Source organism: Anguilla rostrata, chromosome 14 (genome assembly GCF_018555375.3).
Source record: "Anguilla rostrata isolate EN2019 chromosome 14, ASM1855537v3, whole genome shotgun sequence".
Classification (NCBI taxonomy): Eukaryota; Metazoa; Chordata; class Actinopteri; order Anguilliformes; family Anguillidae; genus Anguilla; species Anguilla rostrata.
Genome location: NC_057946.1, coordinates 25,608,825 through 25,626,172, shown reverse-complemented (window position 1 = coordinate 25,626,172; position 17,348 = coordinate 25,608,825). Strand labels below are relative to the sequence as shown.

The window sequence follows — 17,348 nt, the reverse complement described above, 5'->3', positions numbered from 1 at the left end:
AGGGCAGGGCCATGTTGGTGTGTAGAGCGACAGAAGGAACAACAATTTAGAGAAACATACAGTGTACAGATACTGTAACAGTAAGAGCGTCCCTGTTTAATGAAAGAACCCCTTGTTATTTACTGTTTTACTGTTTACTACCTGGCAGAAAAAAACGGAGCCAAACACACACAGTTAGACAGCAATTTTCTCCATTACTATAATTACAGGCTCACCAGGTTCGAGCATAGTCCTGTAATTACGACGCATCGTTTGTGGGAGTGTGTAGGCACAACAGCCCTGATTGTTCTGGATCGGTACACAACAACAGTCGAGAAGACATCAACTGTGAGATTTAAAATTCTTCTAAACACATTACAGTGCATTTTAGCTTTGACCGGATAGATATACCATGCGTTAAGAAAAGGTGGGTAATATATTGCAAGCTGTAAACATTTGTATTATTGCATGTGCTGGTTAATATGCATGTTATTGAGTCAATCGTGATCGGTTGGTTTGATTAGCCTACTGGTTAATAAAAAACGTAACTAGAAACAGGTGTAGCATATTTACAACACCAGCTACTCTTACGAAACTAACAAACCCGATCAATAAAGGAATTACATTAGACACCACTTTCGAAGTTAAAAACGTTTCAGGCTTCTGAACATCTTCCGTTCGTACCGCGTCCTGACCCCAGAGGTTCGACCGCACCGTTTTCTCCGTCCGTCCATTATCTATACCCGCTCATCCTGGTCAGGGTCGCGGGGGGGTGCTGGAGCGTATCCCAGCGTGCATTGGGCGAGAGGCAGGATTACACCCTGGACAGGCCACCCATCTATCGCAGGGCACACCGTTCACTGACACACTCCTACCTACGGGCAATTTAGAGACTCCAATTAGCCTACCTGCGTATCTTGGGACTGTGGGAGGAAACCAGAGTACCCGGAGGAAACCCACGCAGACACGGGGAGAACATGCACAAAGGCCCGAGCTGAGATTCGAACCGACGACCTTCTCGTTGTGAGGCGACGGTGCTACCCACTGCACCACCGCGCTGCCCCCGTTTTCTCCCAACGCCATTAATAGCTGCCGTGCCACTGCGCCTGAGTGGAGATTACAGCGGCCTTCCACAGCTGTTAAATAATTGGTGCAGTCAGTGAAGGTGAAGCCGCGTTGTTGCCAGCCCAGGTAAACCCCGGCCCACTGGCTCACAAGCAGATTTTGCTTGCTCTCCTCCCACATTTCTGGCAAAAGATTCTGGATTTCTACATTATACCCTCATCGCCGCTGCAAAATGTATCCGCGCCACCATAGCAGATGTCGAATTGTGCAATCCTATAGATGTTAAGAGCACTGTGGACCTACAACGCCTTGATAAACCTGCCACTTGTGAAATTTACATTAACTGAGCTGGAAAAAAAAAATCCAACTCAATTTGCATAAGCAGGACCCCCCTTGCCAGACTTCATGCTTATCACAGTTACCTTGAATGTTATTACATAGAGAGAAACACAGACACATTTTGACCATACTACCAAGCTAACACAAAACGGCCTCACAACATACTGATGTTTTCAATGTATAGCCACATTGCCTACAGGCAGCAATTAGACGGCACGTAGCCAGCATTGTATGTCCAAGCGCAGGCATCTCTTCAGCCAGAGTCGTAACTGTAAGGCAGACGGAACATATAAGTGTCGGCACAGGTTAGGACATTCAGGATGAACAGGACCGGCATGACTTCCTGAGCTGGAACAAACAATATTGTTTTTGTTTCTGTTGCTGAGATTGTGCAAGCTTTTGAACGTATCTATTTTCTCCCCAGCCCTGGATTTCAGCATCGGTCTGGCTCAGGACTCGCATCCTGGTTCTGGATCTGTGGTATGACTCTGAGATGATGACGTCATCGCTCCCCAGTCCAGACAGAGCCGACAGGAGTGATGTCAGCACTGCGGAACAGCGGCTGTTTCGGCCACTAGGGGGCAGTGGACAGTCGCTTCTTCTGCCCTTGCCAGGACTCTCCTGACCTGAGCTGCGTCCTGTTAATGCTCCTGATGGCTGTGTGTGTGTGAGTGTGTGTGTGAGTGTGTGTGTGTGTGTGCATGCACATGAGCTTTGTGTGTGTGTGCCCGCGCATGTGCTTTCTGTGTGTGTGTGTGTGTGTGTATGCGTGTGTGTGTGAGCTTGTGCTTTGTGTTTGAGTGAGTGTGCTTTGTGCATGTGCTTTCTGTGTGTGTGTGTGTGTGTGAGTGTGTGTGTGTGTGGGCCACAGGCTGCAGTGCCCTTGAAGAAGTGAACCCAAATGGCTTCTATAACCTCTCAGCGGCACACGGGCAATGAAAGCATGTTTAATACATGCAGCGAGAGGAACAGCAGATAAAAACAGAGAGATAGAGCAGGGAGAGAGGGATGGGGGGGTAAAGAGGTGAGGGAAGATGAAAGGTCGAATACGCGCATCTGAGGTGCGGCTCGGTTGATGCCCTCATACCCCACACTGCGGCTGCCTGCTGTCCTTCAAACAGACCTCTCTCTACCCCTCTCCCCCTCTCTCTCCCTCCCTCTCTCCCTCTCCTTTTCCCTCTCTCTATTTATCCCTCAATTCAAATTTCTTATAAACACTTTTTGCTGTGACGTATTTTGCAACGAGCTTATTACATCATACTATTTATTCTTTTAAAAAACCAACAGAATAATCGTATCCTTCTCCTTCGCCATTTTCCCATTCCACTCAACCAATCGGCGCACAGACGCAGGCTATGCCCGACAGCTTAAGCAGAATAACGGCACATAGCGACCGGGCTATCGGCATTAACCTCATTAGTGATGAAGCGGCGTGATCCCTCTGAGGGAATAAATCATCCTGCGCTGGACGCGGTGCTAAGGTTGAGCGCTGTGCTCAGTGCGCCGCTCCACTGTGCCAGGACGGGGGGGGGGGGGGCTGTTCGGCGCTGGACGTGATGAATGTCTGAGGTCAGGCCGAGCCGAGACGCTTCCGACCCGCGCGGCGGTAAATTAAGAGAGCGGCGCTGGGCACACGTTGCCCCGGAGACGGCCGGACTGCCGCAGACACGTGCCGCCGTCCTTCAACAGAGCTAACGCACGCGCATGCATACGCAGACACACACACACACACTCACACACTCACACTCACACACTCACACATACTCACACTCACTCACACTCACACGCACACACACTCTCACAAGCACACACACAGACACACGCACGCACACGCACACACACTCACACACACACTCACACTCACACACTCACACACTCTCACAAACACATGCACATGCGCGCACACGCACACACATGCACAGACACACGCGCACACACGCACAGACGCACACGAATACACATACACGCACGCACGCATACAGACACACGCACACACACACCAGACAAACAAACACACTTGAAGTGACACACATCCTCACAAACACACACACGCATGTGCAAACACAGAAACCGTCGCAAACACATCCATACATCCATCTATACCCGTTTATCCTGAGCAGGGTCATGGGGGTGCTGGAGCCTATCCCAGCATGCATTGGGCGAGAGGCAGGAATACACCCTGGACAGGCGTCAGAAATACCAAAATTGCATATTTAAAACAGCCGTGAACAGTGAAGATTTTTCTAAATCACCACGTTAACAACATTTCCCTCCTACAGCACGGCATGATAATCTGCTCTAACTCTCTGAAGTCCGCATCCCACTTGTGGAGAAACAGGGTAAATTCCTCCGGGTAAGGGCAGGGCAGTGGAACGCAGCCGGTCAAACAAGCGCGATAGCACCGAGAGAAGCGCGTCGCTAAGAGCCGTTAATCTCTGAAACCGTAGCCAGGCCCCGCAGTCCAGAAGCAGCAATACCACTCCACAAAGCTGCGAGTGTTGATGGAACACGACGTTAGAATTCTCCGGAAAATCTAACGTCATATTCGACAACAGGACTTTACAATCGGAGCCCACAGCAACACCAATTAGGAGCAATCAGTGCACAAAAACATCCAAATGAATGCATTTGACGGGCGAGAAACAATGCAGTAAAACGTTATGAAGCCTTAATACGGAACAAGCAGGAACGCACGGCCAGTTCATTTTCCGATGGGCAATTTTTGCAAACCTCACTCAGGGGAATAGATTCTGAAACCTGGCCATACCCTTGCCTTGATACTTTAGGACCGAGTCCAACACATGAATAATGAAAGCACGCCACGCAGGCCCAGCACTTTCAGTTATTCCTAAAGTAGTGACACGCCACAAACGCAGACTCGAGTACCGAACATCGTCCAAAAATACATTTCTGAAAATGTTTATGAAAATGAAAAAATTAATACTACAGGTTGGGCATGATCCTGAGCAGGGTTAGCGTGAAATTCAACAGGATATTTTGACACAATTTAAACCGAATAGGTAGCACAGGTTCTGTATAATCTTCAAAGTTCGCTAATCCGACGAGATCACGTTTTTAAAGCCCTGTTGACATTGTGGTCGCAAGAGCCGGCAAATTTCCACATAAAACCTGTTGTGGAATCCGGTTAGAAGCAGGTGGCAAACAGGGCTGTTCAGGACTGCACTAATGACGCTGTAGAGTAGTAAATCACGGTAATGCTACACCGCCGTCCGGAAGAATTACCCCCTCTCTCCTGCTGCGGAGGGAGGTAAATTCATCTTTAAATGAGTTTGTCAAATACATCATCTTGTTCTCTCCCACCCCCCCCCCCACCCCCCCGCCACTAACTGTGCATTCTACCACTGGCCTACAGCACCCTCAGGCGCCAGGGATAATTCGATAAGAGCCACTTTCTCAGAGTGTTAGGGCTTGTGCACTTCCGCACAGGAGTGTGTGTGAGTGTGTGTGCCTGCTTGCTGAGGAGGTAAAATGGAATTTCATCAGTCCTTCTATTGTAACCTTAGCACCTCTCTCTCTCTCTCTCTCTCTCTCTCTCTCTCTCTCTCTCACTCACTCACTCACAGGACTCTGAAAAGCTCATCATTATTTACCCATATTCATTTTTAGTTTGTTGTCCTTATGTAGATCAAATGCAACAGCATTAACATATTGTTGCAGATCTCACTTGTTCTGGACCACACAGATAAACAGGTAGAGTACCAACAGCATCTCACTGGGTCTGGACCACACAGTTAAACAGGTCGAGTACCAACAGCATCTCACTGGGTCTGGACCACACAGATAAACAGGTAGAGTACCAACAGCATCTCACTGGGTCTGGACCACACAGTTAAACAGGTAGAGTACCAACAGCATCTCACTGGGTCTGGACCACACAGATAAGCAGGTAGAGTACCAACAGCATCTCACTGGGTCTGGACCACACAGATAAACAGGTAGAGTACCAGCAGCATCTCACTGGGTCTGGACCACACAGATAAACAGGTCGAGTACCAACAGCATCTCACTGGGTCTGGACCACACAGATAAACAGGTAGAGTACCAGCAGCATCTCACTGGGTCTGGACCACACAGATAAACAGGTCGAGTACCAACAGCATCTCACTGGGTCTGGACCACACAGATAAACAGGTAGAGTACCAGCAGCATCTCACTGGGTCTGGACCACGCACAGAGCTCCCTGAGATCACAGCAGTTCTCCTAAGATCGCTGGAGGAGGTCGGAGCGAGCAGGATGGCGGCACAGGAGCAGGGAAACCCACACTTAAGCCTTCATTAATGGGAAGGAAATAAGAGTATCCGCTAACGCGATAGCACGGCCTGTTCTTCACAACAGCCCTTTTCCTGGAACCGGCGTAAACCAATCAGGAGCCAAAGCTGAAACGCAACACCACAATTAACTCCGCTGTCTGTCCAAACAAAAATAGCCACGCAGACTGTCTGTGGTCCAAGGTTGAGGTTTTTTTTTTTTTAAATAAAGAAAAGAAAAAGATTGACTAAAGATAGACTCTGTGCTATTTCATCTATACACTGTACTCTCTTGGTCTGATTAGCAGTGGCAGCATGATTGTTTCTCTAAGACAGAATGAAGGTAGAACAGGACAGTCCATAATTCAGTACCAAGCCCCCTTCATAGAATTACCCCTTCAGTACAACCCTAACCCTGTGCTCCTCCATAACACTAACCCAGTGCCCCTCTATAACACTAACCCTGTGCTCCTCCATAACCCTGTGCTCCTCCATAACACTAACCCTGTGGACCTCCATAACACAAACCCTGTGCTCCTCTATAACGCTAACCCTGTGCTCCTCTCCATAACACTAACCCTGTGCTCCTCTATAACGCTAACCCTGTGCTCCTCCATAATGCTAACCCTGTGCTCCTCCATAACACAAACCCTGTGCTCCTCCATAATGCTAACCCTGTGCTCCTCCATAACACTAACCCTTTGCTCCTCCATAACACAAACCCTGTGCTCCTCTCCATAACACTACCCTGTGCTCCTCTATAACGCTAACCCTGTGCTCCTCCATAATGCTAACCCTGTGCTCCTCCATAACACTAACCCTGTGCTCCTCCATAACACAAACCCTGTGCTCCTCTATAACGCTAACCCTGTGCTCCTCTCCATAACACTACCCTGTGCTCCTCTATAACGCTAACCCTGTGCTCCTCCATAATGCTAACCCTGGGCTCCTCCATAACACTAACCCTGTGCTCCTCCATAACACTAACCCTGTTCCAGCCCTGACCTAAAACATCCCCTAAGGAGGCACAGTCAATGACATTGGCAGAGGTCAAAACTGGAGACCAGGGCATGACCCAGCAGTGCTGATGACCCAGCGGTGCCATATGATAGGTGTACATGATACGCCCAGCCAGAGGTCAGCATCTGGGCGGGGGGGGCAAGCAAGGGCAGCCTGCTGATATCAGAGACATTAGGTAACCAACCACCTCCTTTTCAATAGACGTCAACAGTATCATTCACCTCCCATGATTAGCCCTCCTGTAGCCATGGTGACCTTCAATCCGAAAGGTCGACACGTTTACAGGTGAACTCGGGCCCACTGGGTATGAAAGCGTAATGGGCCACTGTGCACAGCTAATGCACAGTTTTCTACCAGACTCATTTCCGTCCACTCATTTTACTTCACTCTCAGCTGTTATGAGCTAATTCCCGATAAATGTATACCGCAACATTGCAGAGCACAAAGATTTATCACCAATCCAGCGTATTTGAGATCTGCAGGCAAGAAGCATCTGGTTTAACACCTGTGACTGCCTGAATGCTCAAACCCCAGTCCTGTCTGACCGTGGACCAGACAGAATCTGCGCAAGGGAGCAGAGAGACGGCGTCGGCTGCATTGCGGAAAGGCACCTGTGTGTGAACCCACAGACTGCTGACAGTCACGTGAATCACAATCTCCAATATAAGAATGACACAGCAGTATAGCATGGAGGGAGGCGGGGTTTGGGGGTTGGAGAGACTGTGGGAGAATGTAAACTCTACAGACTGTAGCATATCAGAATCCCAGAAGGGAAGGTGTTTCTGAGATGCTGGAACCAGCAATCATACCACCTCAAGGTCACTTAGATCACATGTCTCGCCCATTTCTAGTGTTTGGACGGACAACAACTGAAGCTCGTCTTTACAGACCGAATAGCAGCCACATGATTTGTTGCTTGGAGGACCGGTCTAACTGCATTAATGAGCAGGTGTATATAATATGTGTAAGTAAGTCAGACAGTCAAATGTTATACTGTCACCACTGCAAAATGTAATATCAATAATTGAATATCTGATGTTAGGATACAGAACATCTTGCATCTAGAAATGAAACAAAAGTGGTATGATTAAAATAAATTTAAACGTCTAATTCATACTATATTCAGATCTGCAACACTGCAAAATCACTTACAATGTAGTCTCATTTTCAGTAGTTATTGCTATGAAATGCTAAGAGGTCAGCCAACCAGATGCTGACAAATTTCAGACAATTCTCTATAGGTACGCTATGCCTAGTATCAAAAAAGACCACCAGTACTGTTTGAAAACTAAACATTTTGTTGTAGATAGACATTAGCTTCATGCCAGCCTGTTTCAATTTTGCTTGACTGATGTGAACTTTTCTGACACAAAAAGAAAGTATTACTGAGTAAAGAGAAGCAAAGGGGTCTACTTCCTTTTAAAACTGAAATGGGAATATTGTATACTGACACTAATTGAATTGAATGCTATACATTTTAGAGTTGATTTTGTTTTGTGTTCCACAGTACCAGATAGAACAGAGCAATTCCGGTTCACACACTCTCTAATTAACTTAAAAACAAATTTAAAATGTCAAACTGTTTTAAGTAGTATTTCCTTCTACCCTGGAAGAAACTACTTGTCTTGCTTTTTAATAAAATATGCTCATGTTATCCAGATTACAAAAGCAGAAGAGCAAATGAGGCGATTGAAAGGTTCAATTTTTAAGAATTATTCTTTAAAATAATGCCCCCAACGTGGGAGCCATTTTGAAATATCCAATGGACCAATTGCAGCCGGGTTCACGCGTGGCCTCCACTGCTGAAGACATCTGTGGTGCTGCCATCTGACATGACATCTGCGGTGCTGCCACCTGACGTCCCCGGTTCTCTCCTGGATGGCGCGAGGTGTTCCCGGCCTGTTTCCGTCCGCGCTGCAGCCCGAAGCCGAGCTGGCTCAGAGTTCGCCCGCGGCTTCGGCACGCGGCCAACGGGGGCCCGACTGACCGGCCGCAGTCACCATTATTCGAGATGTAACGTATGGCATCTAATCAACTGAACCCTACCGCGCCCTGGACGACACAATCGGCAACCGGGCCTTGCCCTGTGGAGATACCATTACGTTTCATTACATTTATTTGGCAGACGCTTTTACCCAAAGCGACATGTAATAAGTGCATAGTGAAGGTCATTGGAACACTGCCTCAAAACCCAGGTCCGATAGGGTACAATACTCATTTTGTAACGGTTATTCATAGCCATGAACACGTCAAGTCCAGTTCACACAGTAAACATTACTCTCTGACCTAGCCTATGCTAAGTCAAACTAGGAGGCATGACGAGCTACGACATCAAGATAACGACACAACGATATGGCCACAGTCGGCGCGGGCACGGCCCGGATTCGATAACCCGCGCGCCACAGCCTGATGCTCTAACCCAGCAGCCACCGCTAAATTCATTTTCACCGGCGCAATCAATTCTCATAGCGACAATGCTTCATTTTAGATTTATTTGTCAAAAAAATGAAAAACATTCCCGTCGTGGAAAAATAACGATCTTTTATTTAATTTCAGCGAAACCAACGTCTAAACACACGAGGGCAGCTGGAGAGGTAAAAAGAGAGAGAAAAAACAGTTCTCGTTCTCCTTCAGAGAAAAGGAAAGGATATGAAAGAGAGCAGTCTGTATGCTAATTACAGGCCTCCGTGTTGCAGAAACCTCTTTTGTCACTTTCCACCACCACATATCCGTTCATTAATTAAAGACATATCTCATTAACGAATGTGTTAACGTAATCTCAATAACATGAATGCTCGTGCTTTCAAGTAGCTACATAGCTAGCCCGTGGCTACTTATTTCTCAGCCGACGGTACCGCTCCTGTTCATTTTTTTGATGTATTACGATCGGTTTCACACAGTCATCTGTGATCCTGGTGCTGACCCATAAATGCTTCAGAAATAATATTCAACCCAGTCTGTTATTTCTTTTCACACCTCATCCACTGGCAGCACAATAATTACCGGACCTCAGCAAGGACACCTGCATCCGACCCCCGCCCTCCACTTACATTTAGTTTCAGAAAATAGATAAATAGATAGACATATTTATATAATTAGACTTCTTTCTCATAAAGGACACTGCATAAATGTTCAGACTTCGTTAAATAAATAGATGGTGGTGGCCTGTGACAGAATTCATACATCAGTTTGCTACTGACACGATCACCGCTGCTGTTACTATTATTACTGCTGCTGTTACTATGACTACTACTGCTGTTACAATCACTGCTGCTGCTGTTACTATTATTACTGCTGCTGTTACTATCACTACTGCTGTTACTATTATTACTGCTGCTATTACTATCACTACTGCTGTTACTATCACCACTGCTGTTACTATCACTACTGCTGTTACTGTCACCACTGCTGTTACTATCACTACCGCTGATGTTACTATGACTACTGCTGCTGTTACTATCACTAGTGCTGCTGTTACTATGACTACTGTTGCTGTTATTATTACTACTGCTGCTGTTACTATCACTACTGCTGTTACTATTACTGTTACAATCACTGCTATTATTACTTTTACTACTGCTGCTGTTACTATCACTAATGCTGGAGTTACTATCACTAATGCTGCTGTTACTATCACTGATGCTGCAGTAACTTCTGGTGGTTTAAGTAATGCTACTATTGCTCCACCTCATATTCCAACCCCTGCTGTTGGCATGGCAACCAGACGAGTGTGAGCACTGAGGTATGGTGAAAGCTAATGTACTCAAACGCACACCCAGGGGTGCGGGCACACTTTGCCTTTGAACTAAAACGGGCATGCAGTCTGACTGCAACCACCGTAATCTGTGCAATTTTCAACGATGAAATATTAAAATAGCAAAGCACATTGCATGTTTACACTGTAGGGTTAGTAATCGCCATCCTCACCAACATACACACAACAGTGTAACATGCAGACCTCCGCAGGGTTATATAGCTGCTTATGAGCAGTTTGTGAGCAGTGTCACAGTGGAATACTGACTACTCCTTTATTTCAAGTGGGTCCTTCCCACAGTCACAACCCTACTTCACCAGAACACAAGATTACGATCAATTACAAGCCCACCAGAATGCAAAAATCAATGGCAACCCCACGTCGCCAGAACAGGAAAATACTACAGAGACGTGGGAATAGCTGTGTGTCTCCGCTCTGATCTGCACTTTTCACAGTGAAATTTAAAGGCCAGAGCCAAATATATCCAGTGAGAGCACAGTAGTTACTGATGAGCATAACCTCACACCAACTCAGCTATCCCATGAGATGCGCTATTCCACCTTAATATGGGCCACAGGGCTGTCTGAACCAAGTACACACACACCAGACACACACGCGCGCACACACACACACACACAAACCAGTCACTCATACACAAACATTCATGTGTCTCTGTCTCTTTTAGACAAGCATATACATACAAACACTTCCGTCACTCATACACAAAAATACATCACACATGTTTAGTAGTTGAGTTCTGCGACTAAAACTCACTGTATGACAGGAGATCATTTCAAGATTATTAAAATTTTTATTTCTAATAGAAAATTCTTACCCTTCAGACAGCTGCATTAACTCATAACTAGTTAAAAAAAGCACTCTGTTCTTCCATTTTGAGTGGTTCTGAGACGGTACCTGCAGAGAGAACACACTGCAGGGAACATTTGCTCCAGAAAGCCCATTTAAAAGGAAGTAGTCTCATCTACCCAACGGGAGATGGGGGAGTTACATAAAACACACAGGAGATGCCCTGCAACCACACAAACATAATGAGTGCATGCACACGTATACACACGATCTAACAAGTAAACCCACACACACAGGTACGCTAACATTCAAATAGAGACGCATTCAACCAGACACCTGTACTCACACACACACACACACACACACACACACACTCTCTGCACTGCTAGGCATGGGGCACTGACTCCAGGCCCTGAGGGAGAGGTAAAAATATAATCCCACCCAAATCCTTTCACCTCCCTAGCTTGCCGCTGCGCTGTCAGTAGCGTGTGATTCTAGTGTACAGCACGTGAAAGAGGGATTCCTAAGCCGGCGGTGCGCACTGTACCCTCCCTCCCCTCCCCTCCCTGCCAAACCCCCTCCCATCCCCTCTCTCCACCCCCCGCCCCCCCGCCCCCCCAGCGGGGCAGCGTGGAGATGTGAGCAGTGGCCATTAGCCACAGCCGGCTCATTGATTAGCGAAAGGCTCCCTTACACAAGGCCACTTATACAATCACTCTCTCACCATCGCAGAGGTTCAGCCACTGCTCGTTTGCAGATACACTTAATTTGTTCCCTGGGGGGGCGGGGGGGGGGCAACTTCGCCCAGGGGTACTAAAGCCTAGCTCGCCCGTTTACTGAACGCACGTCTTCTCTTCGGTCAGACGAACCGCTGAACACCACCCCGTACCGTCAAGACCCTGAACACTGAAAAACCCCACCTCACTCTCGCACACTGAACACCAATCCACACTCCTCACTAACACTAACTAGCTGGACCATTCTACGCCAAAAGAACAGCAACAAGAGAATATTCTCTCGTCTTTTTATGGAGTGCGAATACAAGATCATTAATTTATTATTAACAAATGTCCTTCACAGAAATGGAGTCAGTTCTATTATCAATAAATGATGGGGAGCAGGCCGAGGAGTTCCTCACTCTGTTTTAGTGACACGTTTCTATCTTTCTGCGCTGCAGCGTTCACTTTTCTGCAGTGCAATTTGCCTTCAGCAAAAAAAACACCTTTCTGCGCATGCTAAAAACCGGACTGCCTGTGGAGAGGAGACGGCTGAAATGCAGGAGGTGAGCAGACTGTGTGTTACTGCAGGGAGAAAGAAGGCCTCTGCTTCACAGCAGCGTGAGTCCCTGGGGGAGGCGGGGCCTCCTGTGGCCCAAAAACATAGAGCCAAACGCAGCTAACGTCCCACCGCTAACGAGAACACGCATCTGAGCGTATGCACTGCATACTCAGAGTACTGCCTGAAACACACGCATCTCAGCGTATGCACTGTACATGCAAAACAGCACAGGGCTCAGAGTACTGCCTGAAACACGCATCACAGCGTATGCACTGTACATGCAAAACAGCACAGGGCTCAGAGTACTGCCTGAAACACACGCATCACAGCGTATGCACTGTACATGCAAAACAGCACAGGGCTCAGAGTACTGCCTGAAACACACGCATCACAGCGTATGCACTGTACATGCAAAACAGCACAGGGCTCAGAGTACTGCCTGAAACACGCATCACAGCGTATGCACTGTACATGCAAAACAGCACAGGGCTCAGAGTACTGCCTGAAACACGCATCACAGCGTATGCACTGTACATGCAAAACAGCACAGGGCTCAGAGTACTGCCTGAAACACACGCATCACAGCGTATGCACTGTACATGCAAAACAGCACAGGGCTCAGAGTACTGCCTGAAACACACGCATCACAGCGTATGCACTGCACATGCAAAACAGCACAGGGCTCAGAGTACTGCCTGAAACACGCATCACAGCGTATGCACTGTACATGCAAAACAGCACAGGGCTCAGAGTACTGCCTGAAACACACGCATCTCAGCGTATGCACTGTACATGCAAAACAGCACAGGGCTCAGAGTACTGCCTGAAACACACGCATCACAGCGTATGCACTGTACATGCAAAACAGCACACAGCTCAGCACAGTTCTGGCTGAAGTGGCAGAAACCGCAGCAGTACTGTGGGGAAGGGAAGCAGAGCCGGAGGAGCCAACCACAAAGAGCATCCTTTATTGCATTCCCTCACTGCCACTGCCCATAGACCTGCTGGTGTGCAGCTTCTGACTCATAACCGAGTGTGCGTGCGCGTGTGTGTGAGTGTGAGTGTGCGTGTGTGTGAGTGTGCGTTCCCAGCACTACCTGCTCGCTGGTACCGCTCAGGCTCTCTAGGTCTCGCCGCCGCGCGGCTACGCTAACCCCCGCGAGCGGACGGGGTTTGCGGGCGCCGCTGATCTCCCCGCGGGCAGCGCACGCAGGCGTGATGCAGAGCGGCACGAACAGAATCCTAAACACGGCTCACAGACCGTCCTCAGCGGTCAGGCCCTGCTCCCAGCCCGCTCAGTCACTGAGCACGCAGGCGTGATGCAGAGCGGCACGAACAGAATCCTAAATACGGCTCGCTGACCGTCCTCAGCGCAGACGCAGGCCCTGCTCCCAGCCCGCTCAGTCACTGAGCACGCACGCTCTCTCATTAGCACATTCTGCAATGTCCTGACGCAAGGTGTGCTACGCAGGTGAGTCACACTGCCCCATCTGTACAGACAGCTGGGGGGGGGCAGGTAAACTCCCCTCTTAGTCAGAGGGGATTACCCTGGGATTTTCTTCATGGGGTGGACAGAAGGTTGGGGGGGGGGGGGTTCACAGACTCAAAAAGGGGGCTGGGGGGCACAGTATCGCTAGCAATTATATTAGCCAATGATAATGCATTTTGTAGGTGCAAAAACAGGGGTGGGCCAATCAAACTGCAGAGGTGGCCACCCCATTGGACACGGTGTTGCAGGGTGGGTCTCAGAGTCTCGGCGCGTGACGCGGGTTTGAGACTGCACACAGGTGAGTGTGAGGGTGATTGTGATTAAATGGGGGGGAAGGGGCGGGGGGAAGCTCATTACAGGCTCTGCAGACATATCCATCTCACAACGTGACAGAAAAAAATGAGGCTTTTCACATAAGAAGAAGAAGGGAAAGCACAGTCAGAATAAAGAGGGAAGCGGACGGGGGGGTTGGGGGTGGGGAGAGGGGATGGGGGGGGGGGTGTAGCAGGAAGCCTCTCTCACCCTGAGCTATGACACGGCCCACAGCCCAGCACAGGGGATGCAGTCTCACTTACAGTCTCACTTACGGTCTCAAACACACCCCACAACCCCCCCCCCCCCCCGCCGTCTGTTTGCAACGCTGTCCCACCCCCATCACCACCCCCCCAACCCCCATCTGTCCCGCAAAACGGTCCTACACCCCGCCCCCCCCCCCCCCGGCCCACAACACAGTCCCATCCCCATCTCTCCCCACCCACTCGTCAGTCCCGCAAATCTGTCCCACCCCCATCACCTCCCCCCCCCAACTCAAATGTGTACCTTCAGTGTATCACAAATCAGAGGTGTGTGTCTGTGTTGTATTCAGCAGGACATACTGGGGACAGACAATCCTCCAGTGTATTCTGTGCTTGTGTGTGTCTGTGTGTGTGTGTGTTGTGTGTGTTTAGTGTACAGTATGCGTGCACGTGTGAGTGCATGTGTATGTGCGTGTGTGTACATGCGTGCATGTATGCATGCCTGTATGTGTGTCTGTGTGTGTGTGTGTGTATGAGCGTGCCAGTGTGTGTGTGTGTGCGTGCCTGTGTATGTGTGTGTGTGTGTGCGTGCCTCTGTGTGTGTGTGTGCGTGTGCCTGTGTGTGTACCTGTGTGTGTGTTAAGCAGCCCCCCGTCCTTACCTTGCGTCTGCGGTCTCTGGAGCGGTTTCTCTTCTTGTTCTTCTCCTCCTCCTTCTCGCGCTGCTCCTGCGCGGCGAGCGCGTCCAGCTCCTTGTTCTTGCGGAGCTGCTTGGCGGCTTGCGCCATGGTCCCGCCGCCGTGCCCGTCCCCGAGTCCTCCCGAACTGTCCCGCGCGTGCCAGAGAGCGGCGGCTCACCCACCGCCCCGCCACCTCCTCACCCGGTCCGTGCCCGCCGCAGGGGTCCAGCTGTACTCCCTCTCTCTCTCTCTCTCTCCCTCTCTTTCTCTACACTGCTCAATCCCTCTCTCTCCACCTCTCAATCCCTCTCTCTCTCCCTCTCTGTTATTCCCTGTCCTGCCTCTCTTTGCTCGCCCAATCTACGGAGCAGAAAAGCACCACAGCAGGCAGTCAGCGACGTCTCCTCTATTCCTTTCTTGTCCTGGAGAAAAAAACGAAACCGCTTCGATTCATTTATGTTTGTTCTTAAGCTCGATAAACCGTTACGTCCAGGTGTTCACCCGTTGCGTACTCCCTCCCTTGTTCCTCTTTGGTAATTCCTCTTCCCAGAGAATCCCTCCACCTCCTCTCCTCTCCTCTCCTGCCCCCTCCCCCCGGCGCGTCCACCTGTGCGTCCCGTCGGTCGGCGCACGAAGGCGTCCGTGTCCCGGCTGGGGCTAGCGCTGCCGCCGCCGCGCTGACAGGTCCGGGCTGAGAGCGGCGCGGGCGTACCGCGGCTGTGCGCTATTCGCCATCGCGAAAAAAATGAGCGGTGAAAAAAAAACTACAGACGCGCCGTATCCCCCCCTCTCTCTCTCTCCCCCTCTCTCGCTCGCTCTCTCTCCCTCTCTCTCTCTCCCCCTCTCTCTCTCGTCAGGCACTGCGGACGGCGGGAGGACCGGAGCGCGCGGATCGCGGAAGCGGGGAATCGGTCGCTCTTGCCGCCTCAGCGTCGGGCTGCCCGCGGGGCCGCTGGGGGTTTGGGGGGAGCGGGTCTCTCCCGTTCCGTGGCCGAGGGCGTGCGAGCGTGTGTGTGTGTGTGTGTGTGTGTGTGTGTGTGCGTGCGGCCGTGCAGGGGAGAGGAAGCAGCCGACCGTGCCGCTTTACTGGTAATGCAACGGATCCCTGTCCCTTTCTCTCTTTCTCTCTCTCTCTCACGCTCTTCTTGCTCTCTCTCTCTCCCCCAGTAGTCTATTCGCCTCCTCTGCAGTGCTGCTGATGCGGACAAGAAAAAAAATCCTTCAACATCTCTCTCTCGCTCTCGCATGCGCTCGCTCTCTCCCTCTCTCTCTCGCTCTCTCTCTTGCTCGCTCACTCACGTACGCGCTCACCCTCCTGCACACACGCCCTCTCGCACTCAGCGTAAAGGTTCTCTCCCTCTCTCTTTTTCTCTCACGCTCTACCCTTCATTCACCACTCATTCTAAAGCAAGTAACCAGGCACAGGAGAGAGAGAGAGAGAGAGAGAGAGAGAGAGAAGGGGGAGGGGTGGGGGAAGAGGGATTCAAAGCAGTAGGGCTTATTTTATTTTTGTCTCACAAGACCTTGCCAGGCTTTGCGAGCAGCTACTGTACAGCCATTCCCATCATTACACACACCACAGCAGGCATGGGCACAAAGCAAAAAAACACTATCCCCACCTCTCCCGCTCTCCATCCCTCCCTCTCTCTCTTTCTCACTGCAGCTCTCCCTCTCCATCCTCTCCTCTCTCTCTCTGCAGCTCTCTCCATCCTTTCCTCACTCCCTCTGCAGCTCTCCCTCTCTCTCTCTCCATCCTTTCCTTACTCCCTCTGCAGCTCTCCCTCTCTCTCCATCCTTCCCTCTCTGCAGCTCTCCCTCCCTCCCTCCCCCTGATTAAACTCAAGTCTTTTAGGGCAGGGCTTACGTTCAGCACACAGCGGTCAGATAACTGCCTGCAGAGCTAAAAATGTACACACCGGTCTCGCTCATTTATTTCCCATTCCTCTGAAGACCGCGCGCCAGCCCAGCCCTTCCAAAACCAATTCATCCTCTCGTTCTCACTTCCCTCTCTTTCGTAATTCAAATCTCGCTTTATGCATCCCTCCTCCGTCACACCCGGGCAACGTACGGCTTTAAAAAAATTAAAAAAAAAGCAATCGCGGCTAACGCGGTGTCGCTGGAACAGCTAGTGACCCCACAGAGAGCGCTGAAGCAT

General features: G+C 49.9%; 1 protein-coding gene across 3 annotated transcripts in view; it reads right to left on the bottom strand.

The window, feature by feature from the left end:
* ank1b (ankyrin 1, erythrocytic b) overlaps positions 1-16,645 on the bottom strand; it is a 79,876-nt gene extending 63,231 nt beyond the window's left edge. For 2 of the 3 annotated variants that reach the window (XM_064307898.1, XM_064307899.1), the window contains exon 1: positions 15,176-16,645. In XM_064307898.1, the coding sequence (XP_064163968.1) occupies positions 15,176-15,301 (126 nt within the window). In that variant the 5' untranslated portion in view covers positions 15,302-16,645. The remainder of the gene's footprint in view (positions 1-15,175) is intronic. The other variant, XM_064307900.1, reaches the window with a different exon arrangement.
* Between the last annotated feature and the right edge of the window lie 703 nt (positions 16,646-17,348).